The 23928-nt window shown below is 53.5% G+C and overlaps 1 protein-coding gene across 1 annotated transcript in view; it reads left to right on the top strand.

Annotated features, from left to right (window-relative positions):
* Positions 1 to 23928, top strand: part of JAKMIP3 (Janus kinase and microtubule interacting protein 3) — a 133214-nt gene that overhangs the window by 75835 nt on the left and 33451 nt on the right. The window contains 6 exon segments of the mRNA XM_077947868.1: positions 1152 to 1649; positions 19312 to 19527; positions 21035 to 21154; positions 21834 to 21980; positions 22916 to 23047; positions 23151 to 23186. Of these exon segments, the coding sequence (XP_077803994.1) occupies positions 1152 to 1649; positions 19312 to 19527; positions 21035 to 21154; positions 21834 to 21980; positions 22916 to 23047; positions 23151 to 23186 (1149 nt within the window).

A 23928-nucleotide genomic window follows, 5' to 3' on the forward strand; every position in this document is an offset into this window, starting at 1 on the left:
AGAAGATGGGGGCCGTGGGTGCACCCCCAGAGTCATAAGGCCAGAAGGTGGGGGCTGTGGGTACACCCCAGAGTCATAAGGCCAGAAGGTGGGGGCTGTGGGTGCACCCCAGAGTCAGAAGGTCAGAAGGTGGGGGCTGTGGGTGCACCCTAGAGTCATGAGGCCAGAAGATGGGGGCTGTGGGTGCACCCCAGAGTCGTGAGGCCAGATGATGGGGGCTGTGGGGAGCGTGGGCAGCCAGGTGAGCAGGAGCCCTGAGCCACAAGAGCAATCTCCCAGGGGCTCAAACGCTATGAAGTGGGCAGGAGTCCACCACGGGCCTAACCGTTCAGCTGGGTAGGGGCACCAGAGTCCCGAAATGGCAGGGAAGGGGGCCAGGGTGCCGCTGGAGATCCAGGGCAAATCTGGATTTCAGCCACTTTGTCATCCCATAAATGGACTTTGAGCACCCACTGCCGGTTTGTGGATGGTTGACAGCGTGGACAAGGGTTTGAGCACCTGGATGAAAACACATGGCCCAGAGTCAAAAATCCCAGGGTTCCCCTTAGACACCACCCAGATGGCGCAGTGGCTCAGATTTGTTTCCAGGTTTGCCGAGAACATCATGGGACACAAGCGCAGCTCCTGCCATGTGGGTGAGAATGCAGGGAAAGGAGCGGGAGCTGCCTGGGGACACTGCAGGTACAGCCCCGTCCCAACTCAGGGCAGCCCCTGCCCGCTCCTCGCTGGGCCGTGTCCAAGGGGAAGAGTCCCACCCTTTTCCTGGTGGATTCACCTGGGAGGTGAACATGGTCTTGCCTCCCCTGTATAACCTGATCCTGGATTAGGTGCACAGACTTCCGTGGACTGAGTGTGTCCGCGGTCTCATGTTCCAGGCTGGAGTGTCCCCTCTGAGGGTTCTCCTGTGGATGCTATGAGTGCACATTCCTGCCCTCCACCAATCAGGTTTGATTCCAGGTTTTCGTAGCCATGTTTGTTAAGGGGTAATTCCAGAATGGAAGATAACCCCCAAGTTTCAAAAAAATCCTCCCCAAATGCACATTCAGGTGTGTGAGTGTGCATCATGGAAGCTCCTCCCAAATACACATTCAGGCGTGAGTGTGTACACGGCCGGAGCTCCTGCCACAGTCGGTCTCGCTGTTGTCTTTCAGGTCAGCAAAGTGGAACGCGAGAAAAACCAGGAGCTGCGGCAGGTGCGCGAGCATGAGCAGCACAAGACTGCAGTCTTGCTCACAGAGCTCAAGACAAAGCTGCACGAGGAGAAGATGAAGGAGCTACAGGCCGTGCGTGAGACGCTGCTGCGGCAGCATGAGGCCGAGCTGCTCAGGGTCATCAAGATCAAGGACAACGAGAACCAGCGGCTGCAGGCACTGCTCAGTGCCCTGCGTGATGGTGGCCCTGACAAGGTCAAGACCGTGCTGCTGTCCGAGGCCAAGGAGGAGGCCAAGAAGGGGTTCGAGGTGGAGAAGGTCAAGATGCAGCAGGAGATCACCGAGCTCAAGGGCGCCAAGAGGCAGGTGGAGGAGGCGCTGACGCTGGTGATTCAGGCGGACAAGATCAAGGCCGCGGAGATCCGCAGTGTGTACCACCTACACCAGGAGGAGATCACCCGCATCAAGAAGGAGTGTGAGCGGGAGATCCGCAGGCTGGTACGTGGGCGGGCAGGGGCGGGCATGGGCGAGAGCACAGGTGTGGGCTCCGGGAGCACGCAGGTAGCACCTGGGCGGCTCTGGCTTCATCCCCCATGACATTCTCAGCACAGGCTCCTCATGCCACCCCTGTTGGTTTTGAGGACCCTAGAGTCATGACACCACTAGAAAAGGTTCAGACCCACAGTCAGGCCCCTACAGGGCAGGCCAGACTCTCACCTCCCCTTCTGCACAAACACCAGCTCTACTTCCTTTCTTAACTTGGGTCAGAGCAAGAAACCTAGAAATCGGCGCTGCCCATTCCCACAGCAGGGTTCACGGACACCTCTTTTTAGTGTCCCGGGTTATACCTGATGCCAGGCAGGGCTCAGTGTTTTGCGGCAGGAGTCCCACACGTCTTCATGGGGGGACTCAGAGGGAATTATCCAGTGATTCTCCAGTTGAACTCACTGGATCGAGAGAGACCAGGAGGCCCCGGGGGGTGCGATGGCCTCCAGCTGCCCTGAGGTCCCCATCTCTGCGAAACCGTTGCACTTGGGCTGGACCAGATGAGCTGCCGGATTTGTGGGTCAATGAGGTCTAATGTTGGCACCTATACCTGGAGCATCCTAATAGCTCCAGAGACTCGGGCGCCCATAGTAGGCACCAGTAGAGTCGATGTTCTCAAAGGCCTAGGGTTCAGCTGATGAGAATGTCCAGGGATTGCAAGGGACTGATTGCACCCGATGCCCCGATGCCCCTTGTCCTTTGGAGAGGAGACTGTCCTGTGATTAGAGGTGTGTGCCCCAGCCCTGTGCCTCTTCAGGACCCCGAGCCCCGGGCACCTTGATGGGTTGCAGTGATCTTTCCATGTGGTGTGACTGTGCACCTGGGGCAGCTTTCCTCTGCCTGCTTCCTGGGGCCTCTGGTCTCCAGGGATGGCCTCCAGGCTGGGCCAGCGTGTGGAACTCCCAGAGAGGGGCAGCCACTCTCCACACCTACAGCCAGGAGGGGAGAACCAGCCACTGTGGAGTAAATATGACCTTGCCATGGCATACACATGGGTGCCCCCAAACATGCCTAACCTGGGTGATCTCCTTCCTTTCCAAAGTGGTCCCTGTTCCAACCTCCCCTACAACTCTTCGCCCACCCGAGCCATATATCGATATCACCTTAGCAACCCAAGGACGTGGCCCAAGCCAGCACTCGTAAGAACTGGGTGCTTTCCTCGCATGACGCGGAGCTTGCTTTTCTGTGCAGGGAAGGAAGGAAGCATTGCCACTGTCCTGGGAAGGTGGGAGGGACAGGCGGCTGCCTCTGCCCAGTGCCACACGACCCTTTCATTTGTTGTGGTTGGATTCGATGCTCTCAGTAGAGGAAGACGGCTTTTTCCTTAAGTAAAGGCTCGTAACAGAAACCAGCAGTTCCCTGCCATCCCCTCTCACCGTACTAGAGCAGCTACTCGTAACTCCTCTGGCTGATTCTTCTGGATTTTATTTCAAATTTTTGAAAGCATGCTCCAACCTGTGTCTTCACTCTCCATCCTCGCCAGATCTCCCCCTCCACACAGGCTTCTCTGCAGGCAGGGGCAGGCTGATCCTAAAACCTACCCCAAAGTGCAGGTGTGTTACCTGTTCTGTGTATTATCTTTTCCCCGTGCTCAGCAGCATCGTGTTATGATCTAAGGTCTTACATTTTAAAGTAAAACAGTCTAATTTGTTTATCTTCCCCTTTAGGATTGGCACTCACTTTGTCTTGTTTAGGAAATCTTTTGATCCCAAAGTTTGGAAGCCTCATCTTTTGAACATGTTATAGTTCCATCTTCCATACTTATGTCTGTAGCAGCCCTTGCTTAAAAGACCATCTCTCGGCTTGCCACAGCGCCTCTGCCAGCTCGCACCTGTTCTCACAAGAGTGGACTTTCTGCTGTGTCTCATCGTCAGTCCCTCCTCCACCCTACTTTGTAGTAGTTATTCTAGCTTTATAAAAAGGCTTCATTTCTGGAGTAGCACGTTCTCCCACTTTGTTCGCCTTAAAGAGTAACCTGCCTCGTCTTCTTGGCCCTCTAGAATTCCATATAAATTTCAGAATCATCTTTGCTCTAAATAAAAAAACTTTTGGAATTTTGGGATTTTAACCAAACTGTTCAAGGATAAATTTTAACAGAAGGTATAATCATGACTCTCATACAAACAGTGAACACATGTCAAAGATTTTATTAACTCATTACTTTCAACCAATGCAAATGAGGACTTGACCCACAGAGATTCACGTTCCCTGCCTGACAAAAACCATTTGCGTTCCGATGCGCAGGAATCGTGTCCGTCTGTGCCCAGGAAATGAGCACTTTGCCCACACCCTTCTCAGAGTTTAACTGTTCTTTCCGTGGAGTCGTAGAACAGCCTAATCAGAGACGAAGGCACACCCTCCTGGGGTCAGGTCGTCCCCAGGGGCTCTGGCATTCCAGTACAAGGACAATCAGAAATTTTCTCTTGCCTATTTCAAAGTCTTATATGATCTTTTCCTGTAGAATCTGTAGATTTGGGACATCCCCTTTATTTATTGTTTCGATGCTTAAACACATATACACCCTGTCAGTGGGAAGACGGTGCTGCCCGTGAGAGGCCCCCACCACCACCATCCAGGAACTCTGGGTCTGCTTGGGTCCTGTGGAGGAGGGACTGGCTGGGGGCTCACATCCCATCCACAGCGTGATTCGCACCTTCCCCCAGGGGTGGCTGTTGGAGCCCAGCCCAGTCCGCACAGCTGTTGGGATGCACTTCCTTCTTCTGCCCAGGCCTCATCAGGGACACACCTCCCATCAGTTCATCCTCAGCCCCGTTCCCAGAGCCCAGCTATCTCTCTGTCTATATCCTGGTTTTGTGTAATTTAAATAAAATAATGAAAAACCCAGGGAGTACTTGGCTCCATGCCCAGAGCACAAGAGGTGCCCTGAGGGCATCAGCTGTGGTGATGGAGCTTCTGATGGCACCAGGAATCCAGCCACCGGGACACTTTCTTTCTGGGGACCCTGTCCCAGTGGGGCCCACTTGCCTAACTGACAAGGGCCCCAGGACCTCAGATCTTCTCCTTTAAGGCCATCATTTATGAGAACATCCCGTCCTCTAAAACCCAGTGATGACGTGTAGGGCTGCTCCCCAGGCCCAGCTGTGAGGGAATGTGTGGAGTTAAATCTAGGTGTGAGGTGGAGGGGCTGGGAGAGCCGGGCAGGTGTGAGGTGGAGGGGCTGGGAGAGCCGGGCAGGTGTGAGGTGGGGGGGCTGGGAGAGCCGGGCAGGTGTGAGGTGGGGGGGCTGGGAGAGCCGGGCAGGTGTGAGGTGGGGGGGCTGGGAGAGCCGGGCAGGTGTGAGGTGGGGGGGCTGGGAGAGCCGGGCAGGTGTGAGGTCGGGGGGCTGGGAGAGCCGGGCGGGTGTGAGGTGGAGGGGCTGGGAGAGCCGAGCAGGTGTGAGGTGGAGGGGGCTGGGAGAGCTGAGCAGGAGTGCGGCCTCTCCAGCTGTGGGGGCTGTGGCACAGTGCAGTGTCCAGCCTGGGGATAAGGGGCAGCTTCGTGAGGATGGGGAAGTCTGGGATGGAAGCTGCTCAGAGAGGGACTCAGAGCAGGGCTGGGGTAGAAAAGTGGGAGGAAGGTGGCCCAGAGGTGGCCCAGCCCCAGGGGACTGGGGGTGGTCAGAGAAGAGGCAGGCTGGGGTGAGGGTGGGGTTCAGAGGCAGGGCCCTGCCCTGAGAGTCAGCAGAGCCAGTAGAGCTGGGGGTGCAAAGCGCTGCTGGGCCTTTGAGCCTGGGGCAGGACAGTGGCCTCCCAGGCCTGGCAGGAGCTGCAGGCAGAAGGAACAGCCGCCGACCCAGCTCACAAGGCCCCAGCAAGGCCAGGTGGGTGACAGAGGCCTCGGGTTCTCCCAACAAGAGACCTCAGCTACTATTACAGCTGAAAATATCGCACAACCTTGGTTCCTTACATCAGCCAAACATTTTGCTGTTTTTGTGGCCATAGCACAGGCTGGCACCTGAGTCCCAGAACATTCTGGTGTGGGATGCTCGGCCTCGCCAGGCCCTGAGTGAGGACACAGTGGGTCAGGGATGGATCTCTGCTGCAGGGAGCACCAGCCTCTGGCAGGAATCGATCTTTGCTCACAGTCAGACATGCTCCTTTGAGAGCCGTCCCGTGTTGGCCCCCACCCCCCGGGTGTGGGCACATAGCCGTGGCCCTGGGAGGGTGATATCTGAGTCTGGGGATGGACAGGCCTGGGGATGGAGCACTGTGGATGAGGCCAGCCTGACTGGGACCCTGTGGGAGCTGGGGGTTTCTGTGCCTCCCTCGTCTACTTAGCACCACACGCGTGGCCACAACCCCAGCAAGAACGTGCTGTCTGAGGGCGCTGCTCCCACGGGGTGAACCTGTCCCACCAAGGTCCACCCTGAGGACAGTCACGTCTGGCAGGGCTGGTGAAGGAGGGAGGGTCTGAGAGAGTCCTGGGTGTTCAGCACACACTCAGGACCATCATCTGCTCTTCCCAAAATGGACCCCGTGATTCGAGGTTCTGCCTCCCTAACTCTGGCCAGCAAAGCCTGCTGTCTTTACTTTGGGTCCGTTTTGTTCACTACTCAGCCCCTAGCACCTAGGGTAGGTGTTCAATAAATATTTGTTGAATGGATTTCATCAAGTGGTGGCCCATTTGCAAAGAGCACAGCACCCCCATCCTCCCAAAGGCCCAGAGTCAGAGGCCTCCCAGCCCCCCTGGTCGGCTCCCTGGCTTTTGGGACTCTGCCTGCCACCTGCTCCAGCACCCCAGCCTTGGCCCAGACACCAGCCTGACCGTGGGTCTTCTGGGCCGAGGCTCCTGGGTGGCAAGGGCCCATCTCAGGGGCCCACTGGGCACCTCGGCTAGCCCTGGATGGGGAGAGACTGGAGGGGCCACACAGCAGGGCAGGGACTGGGCAGGGGCAGAAGCCCAGCCAGGCAGGGCCACACCTGCTCTCGGAGCATGGAGGCTTAATGGGCAAGCCCCCTGTCTTGTCCTGGGACCCTAAGTGCAGGCCTGGAAGTGTGGCACCTGGTGGGGGCTCAGGGTCTCAGAGAGGAAGCCAGGTGGAGGGGAGAGAGGAGAGGCCTGCAGGGTGGGGATGTAGGGGCCAACAGACACCCCAGACAAGCACAGTCGCTGCTGCCAGGGCAGGGCTGGGCACAGCAGGGCTGCAAGGCTGCACTCAGGGCTGGGCTGCTAGAGAAGCTGCTAGAGAACCCACGTTATCCAGCGGGTCAGGAACGCCCTCTCCCTGCCCAGAAGGTTGTGGTGGGTGGCACTGGGGTCAGAGCTGCCTCTGTGCTGGACACATCAGAATGCCTTGGCTAGGGAGCTCAGGAATCACCCACCGGCCCAGGGCCCATCATCTTCAGGCCCTAATGATTCCACTGTGCAGACCCCTTGATTTTACAGCAGGGGACCCTGGAGCCTCAGAAGGCTCCAGAGCCAAATCCTCGTCTGTAAGTGACCCACTCCATGCTCCAGGAGAAGCTGGGCTCCAGGAGAAGCTGGTGCTCCGGGAGAAGCTGGGCTCCCAGCGGCTTTCTTGGCCAAATTTCTGCTAAAGTCAGACGTGGAAGGCGTGAGGCACTTCCCACCCACAGGTATGCGATGACCATGCCAATGCCCCGTCCCCTGCACATCTGGCTGGTGACAGGCTCTGAGGACAGGGCCGAGCTAGGGCCCCAGGAGCAGCCATGTGGCAGATCTGTGCCATGTCATCACGGAGCCTGAGAGAGCTGTCTGGGTGCACGCAGCTACTGCACGCTCAGCACGTTTGCTAAAATACAAGCTCAGACTGTTGTTAAAGACTATAAATTCAAAGAATTACAGGCAAAAGCCAGTTTCTCCTTTCCCATAAAGATCTGTGATTTATAATACGGGTTCCTCCTCCCCCAGTTGTCTAGACAGCTAGTTAAAGTGGAATGCTAATGTACAGCAGTGATTAAAACCCCACACAAATATGGCTGTAAAAATGAGGTCAGTTTCTCCCCAAGTGCTATTTTGGGGGTGGGAGTGGGAGGAGTAGCCTGTCCTTGCTTTTCGCCTGGAGACCGGCGTCAGGTAAGTGGCCGAGAGCTTGTGCCAGGCCCTTGCTCTCTCATGGTGTTGCGCAGAGTCTGGGCATCAGTGTGTCTTCAAAACTGGCGTTGCCGAACGCAGCAGCAGCAGCTTCCTTTGAGCCCCAAGCCTGGCTCCCACACAATGCTTTGGTTTTGCTGAAAACCCCAGATTGTGATTTCCAGCCATCCACAGCCAGATGCAGCATCGGCTTCCGGGGCCATAGCCTCGCCACACAGGCGCTTGCCTTGCAAACGATGAGGGAGTCCTTGAGGTAAGGCCCCACCCTTGAGTAGCTGCCCACAGTCCTGGCTGTGGATGTCCAGAGACACCTGCTTGGGACGAGTTTGGGAATATTGAGAGCTTTTACAGTCTCAGGGCACAGATGTGCCCACAGCAAAACTAACCCAGAACTTCCGGAGGGTGACGCCTGGCATCAAGGTTCGCTTTTCTTTCCATGTTGTGGATGTTGAGGAAACGTCTACAGAGAACAGGCTCAAATCTGAAGGAAATGCGTGATGCTCTGGGGGGGTGTGTCCACCGTGACCCAGCACTGGGGTGGAGGCCCAGCAGGGCTGCCCGTCCCAGCAGCACGCGTCCTGCTGCTGCTGCTGCTTTGCCCACCCCAGCGTGTCACAGCCGAGCCGGCCATGTCGCCTACATCCATTGCCACACTGTCATCTGTCCAACCCTGGCACATCACAGCCAAGCTGGCCGGCCGCACTGCACACATCCATTGCCATGTGGATCACACGTCCCACCCTGGCAGATCATAGCCGAGCTGGCCGGCTGCGCCATACACGTCCATTGCCATGTGATCACACGTCCCACCCTGGCAGATCATAGCCGAGCCGGCCGGCTGCGCTGCACACATCCATTGCCATGTGATCATCCATCCCACCCTGGCACATCACAGCCGAGCCGGCCGGCCGCGCCATACACGTCCATTGCCATGTGATCACATGTCCCACCCTGGCACATCGCAGCCGAGCCGGCCGGCTGCGCCATACACATCCATTGCCATGTGATCACACGTCCCACCCTGGCACATCACAGCCGAGCCAGCCGCGCCGCACATGTCCATTGCCACAGATCACCCGTCCTGTGAGAGGCATTGGAGTCGTGTCCCACACGTGGCCGTCATATGAGCACTGGTCACATCCTGGGTGGCCACGTACATGCCTTTCTCTTGTGCATTCACGGGGCGAAGAGGGGAATTGCGGGGTGATGAGTTGAGCAGACGCTTTACCTCAAGACAGAAAAGCCACTCGGCTGGTGGGCAGAGCCCCACTTCACTCCACACCCTCGTCAGGGACAGTATCGCCACTTCTTTAGGAAAGCGGCAAGAGAGATAGAGAGCTGGCCGTTCCGGTGCCCATCCGCATATCACCTTTCATAAGACACCGGCTCATGTCTTCCCCACCTCTAAGCCGGAGTATTATTCTTCTCCCCGCTGACGGCTTCTCTCAGTTTGTGGCGGACCCAGTCATCTTCCTCATGCTGGTGTTGGATGAAAGAAGTTTGGCATTTTAAGGAAGCCCAATATGTTGGTTTCTTTTGTGTGCTGTGTGTGTCCGGTTTGGACATCCTCGGCCCCTCCGAGGGCATGAAGGTGCCCCGTCTGTGTCGCTCAGATGCCTTATTGTTTTTCTCAACATTTAATTCTATAATTCATCCGAGTTCAGTTTTTGTGAATAGTATGAGATGGGGACATGTTCCCTGCTTGCCGTGTGGATATCCAACTATTCCAGGATCATTTTTCGAAGACTGTCCTCCTCCCCCGTGCTGCAATAGCACCTCGGTCATGTGTCAAGTGAGCCCACAGCTGTGGGCTCTTTCCAGGCCCCGTTGCATTCTGCTGGTCTGTTACTCTGCCCTGCGTCATTAGTACCATGTCTTAGTTCTGACACTTTAAAGTACATCCTGACATCTAGTCGTCTAAGTTCTACAACTTCTTTCTTTCTCTTCTTCAAGATTGTTATTGCTTTTCTGTATGAAACTTAAATGAGCTTGTCAGTTTCCACAGAAAAACTGGCACCTTGAACCTTAACGAACCTGGTGTATTTACTGTTACATTTTCTCTTCTGTCAGCCATGTTTTGTAAATTTCAGTGTAGAGGTCTTATGTATCATTGTATCCTTGCTAAAATTATTCCTAAATATTTAATGCTTCATGCTGTTATAAATGGTCGGCTTTTCAAATTTTAAAATATTATTTTCCAATTATTTTTTGCTGCGATACAGAAATACAATTGATTTTTATATCGATCTATCCTGCAGCCTTGCTAAATGCACTTATTAATTCTAACAACTTGTTTGTATATTTGAAAAATATTTTCCATGTACACATAATCATGTTGTATGTGAACAAAGACAGTTTGGGGGGTTGTTTTTTTGAGAGATAGGTTCTCATGATCGTATCTCACTGCAGCTGTAAACTCATGGGCGCACGCGGTCCTCCCGCCTCACCTCCCAAAGTGCTGGGACGACAGGAGTGGCCACCATACGTCATCCCAAAGACAGTTTAAGTCTTCCTTTCCAAGCTCACACCTTTTGCTTTTTTCTTTGCCTTGATGCACTGTGAAGGCCTGCAGTGTAACTGTGAACAGAAGTGTTGAGAGTGACCACCCACCCGTCCTAATTCCCAGCTGCTGGTGAAAGTATCAGATATTCATTTCACCAAGTGTGATGTTAGTTGCAGGTTGGTTGGTTGGTTTTGCTTTTGTTTTTGTTGGGTTCTTTGGCAATACTTTTTTGTTTGTTTTTTCTGGACATAGTCTCGCTCTGTCACCCAGCATGTGGAGTGCAGTGGTATGATCACAGCTCACTGCAGCCTTGGCCTCCCAGGCTCAAGTGATCCTCCCACCTCAGCCTCCTGAGTAGTTGGCACTACAGGCACATGCCACCATACCTGGCTAAGCTTTAATTTTTTTGTAGAGACAGGGTCTCGCCTTGTTGCCCAGGCTGGTCTTGGACTCCTGGGCTCAACTGATACTCCTAAAGTGCTATGATTACAGGTGTGAGCCACTGCACTCTCCTGAAGTGCTGTGATTACAGGTGTGAGCCAGTGCACTCTCCTGAAGTGCTGTGATTACAGGTGTGAGCCATTGCGCTCTCCTGAAGTGCTGTGATTACAGGTGTGAGCCAGTGCACTCTCCTGAAGTGCTGTGATTACAGGTGTGAGCCAGTGCACTCTCCTGAAGTGCTGTGATTACAGGTGTGAGCCATTGTGCTCTCCTGAAGTGCTGTGATTACAGGTGTGAGCCATTGTACTCTCCTGAAGTGCTGTGATTGCAGGTGTGAGCCATTGTGCTCTCCTGAAGTGCTGTGATTACAGGTGTGAGCCATTGCGCTCTCCTGAAGTGCTGTGATTACAGGTGTGAGCCATTGCGCTCTCCTGAAGTGCTGTGACTACAGGTGTGAGCCATTGTACTCTCCTGAAGTGCTGTGATTGCAGGTGTGAGCCATTGTACTCTCCTGAAGTGCTGTGATTACAGGTGTGAGCCATTGCACTCTCCTAACGTGCTGTGATTACAGGTGTGAGCCATTGCACTCTCCTAATGTGCTGTGATTACAGGTGTGAGCCAGTGCACTCTCCTGAAGTGCTGTGATTACAGGTGTGAGCCATTGTACTCTCCTGAAGTGCTGTGATTACAGGTGTGAGCCATTGTACTCTCCTGAAGTGCTGTGATTACAGGTGTGAGCCATTGCACTCTCTTGAAGTGCTATGATTACAGGTGTGAGCCATTGCACTCTCCTGAAGTGCTGTGATTAGAGGTGTGAGTCATTGCACTCTCCTGAAGTGCTGTGACTACAGGTGTGAGCCATTGCACTCTCCTGAAGTGCTGCGATTACAGGTGTGAGCCATTGCACTCTCCTGAAGTGCTGCGATTACAGGTGTGAGCCATTGCACTCTCCTGAAGTGCTATGATTACAGGTGTGAGCCATTGCACTCTCCTGAAGTGCTGTGATTACAGGTGTGAGCCTTTGTACTCTCCTGAAGTGCTGTGATTACTGGTGTGAGCCATTGCACTCTCCTGAAGTGCTGTGATTGCAGGTGTGAGCCATTGCGCTCTCCTGAAGTGCTGTGATTAGAGGTGTGAGCCATTGCACTCTCCTGAAGTGCTGTGATTACAGGTGTGAGCCATTGCACTCTCCTGAAGTGCTGTGATTAGAGGTGTGAGTCATTGCACTCTCCTGAAGTGCTGTGACTACAGGTGTGAGCCATTGCACTCTCCTGAAGTGCTGCGATTACAGGTGTGAGCCATTGTACTCTCCTGAAGTGCTGCAATTACAGGTGTGAGCCATTGCACTCTCCTGAAGTGCTGTGATTAGAGGTGTGAGTCATTGCACTCTCCTGAAGTGCTGCGACTACAGGTGTGAGCCATTGTACTCTCCTGAAGTGCTGTGATTACAGGTGTGAGCCATTGTACTCTCCTGAAGTGCTGTGATTACAGGTGTGAGCCATTGTACTCTCCTGAAGTGCTGTGATTGCAGGTGTGAGCCATTGTACTCTCCTGAAGTGCTATGATTACAGGTGTGAGCCATTGCACTCTCCTGAAGTGCTATGATTACAAGTGTGAGCCATTGCACTCTCCTGAAGTGCTGTGACTACAGGTGTGAGCCATTGCACTCTCCTGAAGTGCTGTGACTACAGGTTTGAGCCATTGTACTCTCCTGAAGTGCTGTGATTACAGGTGTGAGCCTTTGCACTCTCCTGAAGTGCTGTGATTAGAGGTGTGAGCCATTACCCTCTCCTGAAGTGCTGTGATTAGAGGTGTGAGCCTTTGTACTCTCCTGAAGTGCTGTGACTGCAGGTGTGAGCAATTGTACTCTCCTGAAGTGCTGTGATTGCAGGTGTGAGCCTTTGCACTCTCCTGAAGTGCTGTGATTAGAGGTGTAAGCCTTTGCACTCTCCTGAAGTGCTGTGATTGCAGGTGTGAGCCATTGCACTCTCCTGAAGTGCTGTGATTAGAGGTGTGAGCCATTGCACTCTCCTGAAGTGCTGTGACTACAGGTGTGAGCCTTTGCACTCTCCTGAAGTGCTGTGATTACAGGTGTGAGCCACTGCACTCTCCTGAAGTGCTGTGATTACAGGTTTGAGCCATTGTACTCTCCTGAAGTGCTATGATTACAGGTGTGAGCCATTGCACTCTCCTGAAGTGCTATGATTACAGGTGTGAGCCATTGCACTCTCCTAACATGCTGTGATTACAGGTGTGAGCCATTGCACTCTCCTGAAGTGCTGTGATTACAGGTGTGAGCCATTGTACTCTCCTGAAGTGCTGTGATTACAGGTGTGAGCCATTGTACTCTCCTGAAGTGCTGTGATTGCAGGTGTGAGCCATTGTACTCTCCTGAAGTGCTGTGATTACAGGTGTGAGCCATTGTACTCTCCTGAAGTGCTGTGATTACAGGTGTGAGCCATTGCACTCTTCTAAAGTGCTGTGATCACAGGTGTGAGCCATTGCACTCTTCTCAAGTGCTGTGATCACAGGTGTGAGCCACTGTGTCCAGCCAACATACTCTTCATCATATTAAGAAAATTCCCTTGTATTCCTACTTTGCTAAGCATTTTTTTCATGAATGGCTATGGAATTTTGTCAAATGCTTTTTATGCATAAATCAAAATGATCATTATTTTTTTCTTTATTCTGTTGATGAGATGACACGTTAATTGGCTTTTAAGTATAAAATAAGCATTGTATTTTTGGAATAAATTTTACTGGGCCATGTTGTCCATTTTATATATAAGTATACACTGGATTTAGGATTTTTTTCCCACTTTTTATAATGTCCTTGCCAAGTTATGGTATCTAGATTTGGCTGGCCTCATAAAATGATTTTGGAAGTATTTTGCTTTTTCTATTCTCTCAGTGAGTTTGTTCAATGTAAGTATATTTCTTCCTTAAGTGTTTGGAAAATTCACCAAAGAAGCTATTTGGGTCAGGAGTTTTGTGACATATTTTTAAATTATGAATTAAATGTATTTAATAAATATAAACTTCAGATTTTATATTTATTTTTATGCTAAGTTTGGTAAAATAGATTCTTCAGGGAGTATGTTCAGTTCATACACGTCTTCCCACTTGTTGACATTAGACTTTTCTTTTCCCCCCCCCGAGACAGAATCTCACTCTGTTGCCCAGGCTGGAGTACAGTGGTGCCATCTTGGCTCACTGCAACCTCCACCTCCTGGGTTCAAGCAATTCTCCTGCCTCAGCCTCCCGAGTAGCTGGGATTACAGGTGTGTGCCACCATGCCTGGCTAATTTGTGTGTGTGTGCATGGGTTTTTTTAGTAGAGACAGGGTTTCACCATGTTGGCCAGGCTGGTCTTGAACTCCTGACCTCAGGTGATCCACCTGCCTCAGCCTCCCCAAGTGCTGGGATTACAGGTGTAAGCCACCGCGCCTGACTGCTCGCTAGACTTTTAATGAGAGCTGCTTGTTATCTATTCACTGTCTCTTGTTTCATTCCTGATGCTAGGAATTTGTGTTCTTTTCTCTCTGTTTTTTACTCTCGTCCCCCTGTTCCTTTTTTTTTTTCCTCCCTCCCTCCTCCTCCCTCTCTCTACTCCTTGCCTTGGATGAGGTTATCCCATGGGGTTATCCAACCATTGTATGGGATTATCTCCTTTTGGTCAACATTTAGTGTTATTCCATTAGTAGTTACAGAGAAATGTTAATATGTATCCTTAACTACATTCTATCATAAATTAGTAATTTTGCCATATACCCAAAATACAAGTACCTTATAAGGCAATAGGTCAACCCCATTTACCCACTTCTCCTATTATTGTCATATATTTTTCTTTGACACATGTCATAAGCCCCCAAAGAAATGGCTTTTACTGTTGCCATAAGCAGCCAATGGTCTTTTATATTTATATCTTCACAAGTTCTCATCTGTAGTCTTTTCCCTTCAGCCTGAAAGATTCCCTTTAGAATTATTTGCATTGTGGGTGTATTAACAAAGGATGCTCTCCACTTTTGTCTAAGGGCATCTTGACTTGCCTTCATTTTCCAAGGATGTATTCATTGAGCCTGGAACTCTCACATTGTCAGGCATTTTTCTTAGCACTCAAAAGATGTCCTGCCAGTGTCCTCTGATTTTGTTAGTTTCCTTTGAAAAGCCAGCCGTCGCTCTTAGAGGTGTTGCTTCAGGCAATGTGTCTTTTTTCCTGTCTACTTTTAAGATATTCTCTTTAACTCTGGTTTTCATCAATTTCACTATGATGTGTCTAGGTGTGTTTTTGTAATTTAAAAAGAAAAATACTGCTTGGGGACAGCTGAGCTTCTTGAATCTGAAGTGATATCTTTCACCAGATACAGAACATTCTTGACCATTATTTAGTCAAACATTACTTCTCCTCCTTTCTCTTTCTGGGATTCCAATCACATGTATATTAGACACTTTGACATAGCTTACAGTTTTCTTGAGCTCTATTCTGTTTTATTTTTCTGTTTTTCCTTTTGTGCCTTGGTTGGATATTTTCTATCATTTTATCTTGGGTTTGTGATTTTACTGTGTCCAGTCTGCTTTGAAACCTTTGTAATGAATTTCTAATTTTAGACCTTGGATGTAGGATTTAAGTGCCTACTTAATTCTTTTTAAGAATAGATCCTGATTCTCATTTGAATTACTGCATTTTAGTCATTTTATTATCTCTGTTAGAAAAATATAATGTGTTAATTACATTAGTTTTAGTGAGTTAATTACAACGATTTAAAAAGTTCTTATCTGCTTACTTCAATACCCTCACCATCTCTGGGTCTGTTTCTATCAATCACAATTATTTTTTAAGTTCTTATTGACTAGTCATCTTTTGATTTGTTGCCATAGAGTTAGCTTCATTATTGGTTATTTTTCCCTGCTTCTTCACGTGTCTAATGATTTTCATTAAATTCTTGGCACTGTGGGTGCACATGTCTAATGATGCTCGTTATATTCTTGGCACTGTGGGTGATGTGTTGTGAGGCTGAGCATTGTTATTGTTGTCTTAAGAATGTTGAGTTTTGTTCAAGCAGACAGGTACTGACCAGCAGATTACCTGGATCCTTTTGAGGTGTGGTTTCAGGCTTTGTTAGGTAAGGTCTGTTTAGTTTTCTCTTAATATGAAGTTTTTACTCCTAGGACATTGTCCTGCCCCTGGGAGTGTAACCTTTGCAGGGTCTAGAGAAATCACTATGATCTTCTATTCTGTCTGAGCTTGAATTGCAATGTCTCCACAGCCATGTGCAACCACTTACATTTCTACTAACCGTTCAGATTCTCAGGAACTGTTTCCTGCAAGGCTTCTGGGAGTCCTGCCTTGCACATGTACAGCTTAGCAGGGGACCAAGGACCTAAGGGAATCCTTAGTCAGATCTTTGTCATTCCTTTTCTGCCATTCCCTCCTCCACTCTCCAAATCCCAGCTGCTGTAGTAGCCCCAACCAAATTCTAATCTTGGTTTCCTGCAACAAAAGAGGCCTCTGCGGCTTGGGGCTCTGTTTCCCAGGAGAGAGGTTGCGAGAACACCCTCAGGGAAAACGTTAGGGGAGGTGGGGCCCTGTGATGAGAGGCACTGATCTACAGGCTCAGGGATCTGCCTGTGAACAGCGGCCACGGGGGCTGTGACGCTGTGTGTCCGGGGCCCTGTGCTGACAAGCACTGATTTCCTTGTCTCCTTCTCCTGCCCCTGTGTTGTGTATCCTGTTCAGCTTCTAGAGTTGTTCACCGCAGAAGGGTAAGTCTAATGCCAACTACCCCATCATGTCTGGAACCAGAAGTTTCTGGGCATCAGTCTTTTTTTTTTTTTTTTTTAAGAGAAAGCTTCTTAGGTGATTCCAGCACGAGACCACCAGGCTTGGGAACCACCTTCTCATGGTGCTGGCAGATTATCCCATGATTGAGGGGGACCTGGACATTCTGTCTAGAGAAAAATTCCCAAGGGTTAATTCCCAGACATGCAGTAAGTTCTGGTGTCTCTGGGACACCAAGGGGCTTGGGCTCCTAAAATGTCACATTTCCCTCATCTTACAAGCTCTCCTACCCCACCAGAGGCTGAGGGAGGCTTGGCTGCCTCTTCTAGCACCTCCAACCGCCCCCCTGCCTCCCCCCACCATCCAGGTCTCTGCTTTCTCACAGGGAATCACAGGACCAGGCTCTGTATCTCATCTGTGTATTTTTTCCCATCTCCCCCACCCATTCTAAGCTCTTGGGAGCTGGGTGATGGAGGTCCTTCCTTCTCTCATCAACACCCTCTGTGCTAGGAAAACAAGCCCCAGCTAGGACAAGGCACATCTTCTTCCTTATCTCTAGCACATCCACTGGGAGCAGCAGCCTTTTCTGTCTCACAAGGCGCATTCGTATGCTCAAGTCACCACCCACGGAACCAAGAGTCGATGAGGAGGGAGGGCTCCCCTGAGGTGCAGACCCCTCTGGAGAAAGAGGTGGTATGAGTGGCACCCGCCAGACATGAGGGCTCCCTGCACAGGCCCAGTCTTTGGAAGGAGTCCTGGCTCCATGGGCCCGGGGTCAGGAGACCTGCTGGGGGGTCGCAGGTACTCTGCCAACACCTTAGGCAGTCACCTGTCTGCAGCACTGAGGCATGGTCAGCCCAGTTGGGAGCAGCCACAGCTGCCAGTGACTATGCTGGGGATGACGACGTGCCCTGTGTAGTGAGCGTGCTTCATGGGCGTGGCGGGACACACGCATGCAGGGGCCTCAGCACTGTGGGGCAGTGGTGAGATCATGTCTGTGGCTTCACAGTCAGCAGGGAGGCTTGTAAAATGCAGCTTCCCAGGCTCCACCCTAGAGGTTCTAACTGCGCATCTGGGGGGCTCAGGGACCTGGCCATGGACAGCTGTCACAGGTGGCTGTGATGCTGCGTGTCGGGGCCCCGTGCTGAGACACACTGCGGGGCATACCTGGGGGCAGGCGGGTCAGGGGCAGGCAGAGTGGAGGGGTATCGTCTCTCCTCCAGCCCCAGCATCAGCCTGCACACCCCCTGCCCTGGAGACCACTATCCCAAGGGCTTCTCTCCAGTTTCCAGGCATCCTCTGCAGCTGGGAGTGAGGGGGTCCTGGTAAAAGAAAATCTTGTTTGAGTCTGAGAGTGTGAGCACCAGGCCGCAGGCACAGCTGCTGATGGACATGCTCTTATTTCACCAGCCGCCTTCCCACTAACTGACTGTGTTGCCTCTTTCAGTGTTGCTGTGTGCAGAGAAGATGGGGATTTAGCAATTAAGGATTTCTTTTCTTCTGTTCAGCTCATCACTTGCTCCATCTGGGCTAATTAGACGTCTCCTTTCTTTGTTTCCAAGCTAACTTCAGCAATAGCAGATTTATTAGCTTGTTTAAACCTCAAACAATGAGTAAAGCAGCGAGATATCCCATTCTGCTCTGTTGTTCGAAAATATATTTCAAACTGAGCTGTTCATCCCCGAAGACCTTGTCTTCTTGTAAATCTAGTGCCGCGGATAATGGCGTCCGAAGTGCCGAGCGCGTCTGTCCGAAGAGTGGGGGCCGCCGCGTCGGCTGTGCTGCGTTCTGGCTGGCGCATCCCTGCCCGGAAGCAGGCGGGGGCTTGCAGGCTGCGGCTGCTGTATCCCTGGAAGCGGGTGGGGGCTTGCAGGCTGCGGCTGCTGTATCCCTGGAAGCGGGTGGGGGCTTGCAGGCTGCGGCTGCTGTATCCCCGGAAAGAATGGCTTCTTCCCTTTGTGGGTTGAGCACAAAGCGTCGCGTTGTAGGGAGGGTGGGGAGGGCTGCCGACCCCTCACAGCCACTGGCGGGCAGACGTCCTGCACACCCCTGGGCTGCCGTCTCAACCCGAAAGCCCCGGCTCGCAGCCAGATTAATGAGCAATGTGGTGCCGCCTGAAGACAGCTGTGTGGGGTCCCAGCCTTTTAGTCATGCCCAGAAGCATGGAGGGGCGGTGTCCAAAGACCACAGTGATGCCCCCACATTGCACAACCTTCCCCTGGGGGTGGGCCCGGGCTGGGGAAGGAGCAGCGCTGGCTTTCAGGCCAGGGTTTCTGTTCCCCGGGGTTTCCCCTGCCTGTTTAGAGAAGAATCTTGCCCATAGCACCTTCCTATTGGCAGAGTGTGGGTAACTTGGGTGTCCTCCTCTCTGTCCAACCTACGGCACAGGCAGGAGCTGGAAGTGGCTTCCGCCGACTCTGCTAGACAACACCACCCCCATGTGCACCCAGGGCCCCAGCAGGACAGCACCGAATGGGGTGCCAGAGCACACAGAGTCTGGGGACCGTCAGGAAGGAGTCCCCTGCTGGCAGCAGCTCTGTGTAGCCGGCTGAGCCAGGGCCTGATGGGAGCCGAGGTGTCACGCCTCAGCCCAGGGCCGGGGCTCCTGCTCTCCGTCTGGGGCTGGGGCTCCTGCTCTCCGTCGTGCCTCAGCCCAGGGCCGGGGCTCCTGCTCTCTGTCGTGCCTTAGCCCAGGGCCGGGGCTCCTGCTCTCCGTCCAGGACGCTCCGCTCTTGCTTCCGGTCTCAGAGCCCAGCCTGGCAGGGCTGCGCTGGTTTCTATGGTAACTGCAGATCCATGTCCTGCCGCCTGTGTGATTGTGTTCTGTTCTCCTTGTAGATGGAGGAGATAAAATTTAAAGACAGAGCAGTCTTCGTGCTGGAGAGAGAGTTAGGGGTTCAAGCCGGGCATGCTCAGAGACTGCAGCTCCAAAAAGAGGCTCTAGATGAGCAGCTGTCCCAGGTCCGAGAGGCCGACCGGCACCCGGGCAGCCCCAGACGGGAACTTCCTCATGCAGCCGGTGCAGGAGACGCTTCAGACCACTCGGGAAGCCCTGTAAGCACCTCCCAGGCCCGCTGGCCCACCCCGTGTCACAGACCCGGCCACGTGGCTGCATGGCCCTGCATGGGCCACTCCCCCAGGAGACCAGAGCCCGAGTCGAGCCAGCACCCTCCTGCCTGGGCACCTCCCCACCCAGCCTGGCCCTAGGTGCTCAGCTTCTCTGGCTCTGGCCTGGAGGGCTGGTGAATTCATCTCCTTCCTTCCTGTCAGCATAGCATCCGCCCCAGCCCTGTCACCCTCCCGTGGGCCCCGGCCTCAGGCTTCTGCTGCAGTCCATGGCACTTGCTGGCCCAGGGTCTGGCCCTGGGTTGGTGGGAGGAGGCTGTGCTGGGTATGCGCTGCCGCCATCTCCAAGCACACGGCCTCTGCCTCTGGCCCGGGAAGGCTGGCGCACCGGCTCCCTGCCCACCGTGTGCCCAGCTGGCCCCTCGAGGGTGATTTCTGGCACTCGCATCACCAGTCACCCTCCCACCCGCTTCTCATGTGATCATGCCACTCTCTGCTCCTCCCTGGGCCGCTCTGCCGTGTGGGGTCTGCCGACCACCCCCGGCTGAGCTCCACCCGCTTCCTCGCTGCTGCTCTGCACTCACATCCTTGTCGTGGTTCTGGGACACCCTGGGGTATCTGAAGTCCAGGGACCCTCCAGCTGGTCCTTCTGGGTCTTTGACCCCGAGCCTCTCCTGCACCTGTTGAATGAGGAACTCGAGTCGGGCCCAGGACCATCCTGGATGCTGCTTGTTCGCTTTGAGGACAAAACTGTGTGTGAGCTGAGCCGGTCCTAGGACAGCGATATCTCAAGAATAGAAAATATTATTTTAAGATCTCATTCAGACGGCTTCGTTGAATGAGATCCAGCCCCTCCTGCTGGTGTGTGGTAGACTACGGCATTCACTCCAGAGAGATTTGAAAATGGATTCAAACGTTTCCACCGATTTTTGAGTGAAGTTCCAGGGGTCCCAAAAGTGGCCCTTTAGAAGTCCCATTGAGGGAGATCACCTCTTTTGAAAGTCTCCAACAAGTGTCTTTCCTGTGCTCATGTCATCGTACCAGAGAAATCCCGCCCCTCCGGGCAGGGGACACACCCTCCTGAAGGGGCAGCAGCAGGGGCCAGGCAGAGGGCTGGGAGCTGGCCGGCGTCTTTCTGGCATCACCTACACTCGCGGTTTCTGCATTTGCACGTCCCCGCCCTCTCCATCTGCATACTTGTAGACATGTCTGCTCCTTTTCGTTATTTTACTTTATGTTATCTTAAAATAGTTGTTGTGTTTGAGGCAGGGTCTCTTGCTCTGCCCGTCGGTTCTGTCACCTCACGCAGTTGCAGTGACCACGGTGCTAGGCTGGGTGCCTTTCCCCTGGGGGATCCGAACCTTCGCGGCAGCCTTGTGGAGGCAAAGGCGCTCGTCCCGCGGCAGGGTTTTGGTTCCTGTAGCGTGCTGGGATTTGCAAAGGCTTCCCAGGCCTGTGTGTAGGAACAGTTATTTGCAGTTGATTTTTGTTTTAGGAACAGCAGTTGGATGAAAAAGATGCCCGGCGCTTCCAGCTTAAAATTGCAGAGTTAAGTGCGATTATCCGCAAACTGGAGGACCGCAACGCCTTGCTGTCAGAAGAGAGGAATGAGCTGGTGAGTGGGGGCGGGGGCTTCTGGCTCCCGGGGGTTTGTGACTGCGGAGGTAGGGACCTGGGGGGAGTTCACTTTCAAAATTCCTTGTGAAAAGGAGTGGTGGTTGCAGGGATCGGCCTTGCATCTAAGTCTCCTGTGTTCCAGTTGAACTTTATTAGCAAAAACAGATAGGGGCCACATTTACCCCTCAAGGGCTGGTTGACTAACCCCTGCCCTGCGTTACTGGGGACGGAAGCCTTCTCTGTTCTGTAGATGATCTAGGATGTGCAGACACGGCCCCTCAGGGGGTTGTCACCATTGGTCCTTATAGCCACTGAGATTTTAGGGTAACTCGAGATCCTGGAGGGTGCGTGAGCTGTCACGTGTCTGCAAGGGTCCAGTGGGCTGGGCAGTTTTACCACAGCCCTTCTTGGCAAAACAAAGCACTGGCTCCGGACTGCTGGTCTTCATCTTCATCCCCATCTGTCAATGGGACGGGACTCACCCGCCCCGGACGCCGAGCCCAGCCCTCAGCTTGGGTTCACCTGGGCGTTGGGCGAGTGGGCGCCACTTGGAGGCATGGACTTGCCAAATAGTGGGCTGGGAACTGCGTTGTTGCAGCCCAGGCTCTGGTCAGTCTGCAGACTCTGTGTGGAGACCTGCCACTTAAAGAACAATCGTAATTAATTTTGTCTTTCAGTTAAAGCGTGTAAGAGAAGCCGAGAGTCAGTACAAGCCACTGCTGGATAAAAACAAGCGCCTCAGTCGGAAGAATGAGGATTTGTCTCACGCTTTACGCCGAATGGAAAACAAGTTAAAATTCGTCACCCAGGAGAACATAGAAATGGTGAGGGGGTCGGGGGCTCCGTGGGGCCACGGCCGCACGTGCGCTCCAGGCAGCAGCCCCTCCCTTCTCCATGCGAGATTTAGCGTGACAGCTAGTCCCAGGCGGACGATCAGGCCTTCTGCTGGAGTCTGGCCTCACGCGTGTTTGAGGGCGAGCAACCGCCAAGCCCAGCCCTGGGGAGGGGAGCCTTGAAGGAGGCCCTGACCGTGCAAAGGACGCGGCTGTGGGGCATCCCCTCCCCAGGCCCGTTTGCCCACGTCTCACTTGAGGGCCTGGAACAGGCCGCCTCCAATTCGGAAAATCCCAGGCGAAGGTAGTAAGAAGCTGCAGGGTCCCGGCTGTTGGGGAGGAGAAGAGGCCTGGCACATAGCACCGAGCAGGAGTCAGGGGTGGGAGGTCTCTGCTCTGCCAAGGCCACGAGCCAGGAGTGGGGGGCCGTCAGCCAGTGTCACTGCGTTTCCCTGCCCTGAAGACCCTGAAGGCCATGAAGCCAGAGTTTACCCAATGAGTAATTCAGCAGGACGTGGAGGAGAGGCGCCCTCCATACCCCTCTCTACGGAAGCCCCCTTCTTTTCACACTGAGTTAAAGTCAGGAGGGATTTGGGAGCGGTGGCCAGGTGGGAAATGGGCACAGACAACCCAGTGTCAGCTTCAGGGCTCTGAGCGATCCCCTCCAGCCATGCGTTCTGGGAGACCAGCAGGGCCCATCTGTGTCCGTTCGGGCTGCACACACCTGCTCTTGCTGCGGGACTGGGCCTACGCGTGGCCTCCTTTCCCCAGGGCCTCACAGCTGGGCTGTGCTGAGGCCTGAGCAGAGACCACCAGCCGGGCAGCTGAGAGTGGGCAGCGCGGGTTGAGGGAGGACCCCCTGCCCACTGTGCTCAGCCAGACCCCTTCACCCCCCAACTTGTGGTGTGGGCTGCTTGGCGTTTCAGAGACAGAGAGCCGGAATCATAAGGAGACCCAGTTCCTTGAACGACCTTGATCAAAGTCAGGATGAGAGAGAAGTCGATTTCTTGAAGCTTCAGATTGTGGAGCAGCAAAACCTCATAGATGAACTATCTAAGGTACCTGGCGGGCTGTGTGCCGCGGCACCATCCTCTGGCTCCCAAGGGGCTTGGCTAACAGGGGCCCTTAGCAGTTCTGTAACGTGCTGTCTTCCTTTCCTAGACCCTTGAGACCGCCGGCTATGTGAAGAGCGTGTTAGTAAGTACGGTCAGCGCCCGCCTCCCCCGCCCCCGCTCTCCACCCAGTCACCCGCGGGACCCGTTCTGTGCCCAGGGCTCCTCACAGACCAGACAGAAGTGACCGCGGCAGCCTTTCGGGTGGATTTTGTTGTTGCAGTGCTACCTGGCCAAGGCCGTGCACGGGTGGCTGATGCCCTTCCGAGTGGGTCAGACAGGAGCTAGGGATGCCCACTGATGCCCCAGTTGAGATGGCACCAGCTTGGGACGATCGTGTTTCTGAGTTAATGGCCAGGGTCAGATGGCTGCCCTTCTCTGGCTGCTCACCCCACCATGCATTTCTCCCTGGCCAGCACAGACAGGCAGCCGCAGCCCAAGAGGTTCACCATCACGGCCATGAAACCACAGCATGGGTTCCCTGGAGAGCAGCAGGACCCCAGTCTCCTTAGTATTTTGAGGGCGTCAGTCCCCACACAGATGTGGATGCCACCCCTGCAGGGTCCAGAGGGGCCGTGGTCCTAAGTCCCTTCCAGCTTCCCACAAATCTGTGACCCTCAAGTCATCTGCCCCGTGTGGCCCCCAGATGCATTCAGAAGGAGGGGCTGGTGGACGATTGAGCAAAACAAGCTCAGAGCCCGCCTCACTGGGGAGCTGCCCATGTCACCCTGGAGACATGAGCTCCCCAAGCAGCAGAGCTGGAGCTAGGGCCTCCCACTGTGGTGTGGGGACAGCCAGCCCGGACACCATCTTCCCTGTCATCCAAA

Source organism: Macaca mulatta, chromosome 9 (assembly GCF_049350105.2).
Source record: "Macaca mulatta isolate MMU2019108-1 chromosome 9, T2T-MMU8v2.0, whole genome shotgun sequence".
NCBI classification, from domain to species: Eukaryota; Metazoa; Chordata; class Mammalia; order Primates; family Cercopithecidae; genus Macaca; species Macaca mulatta.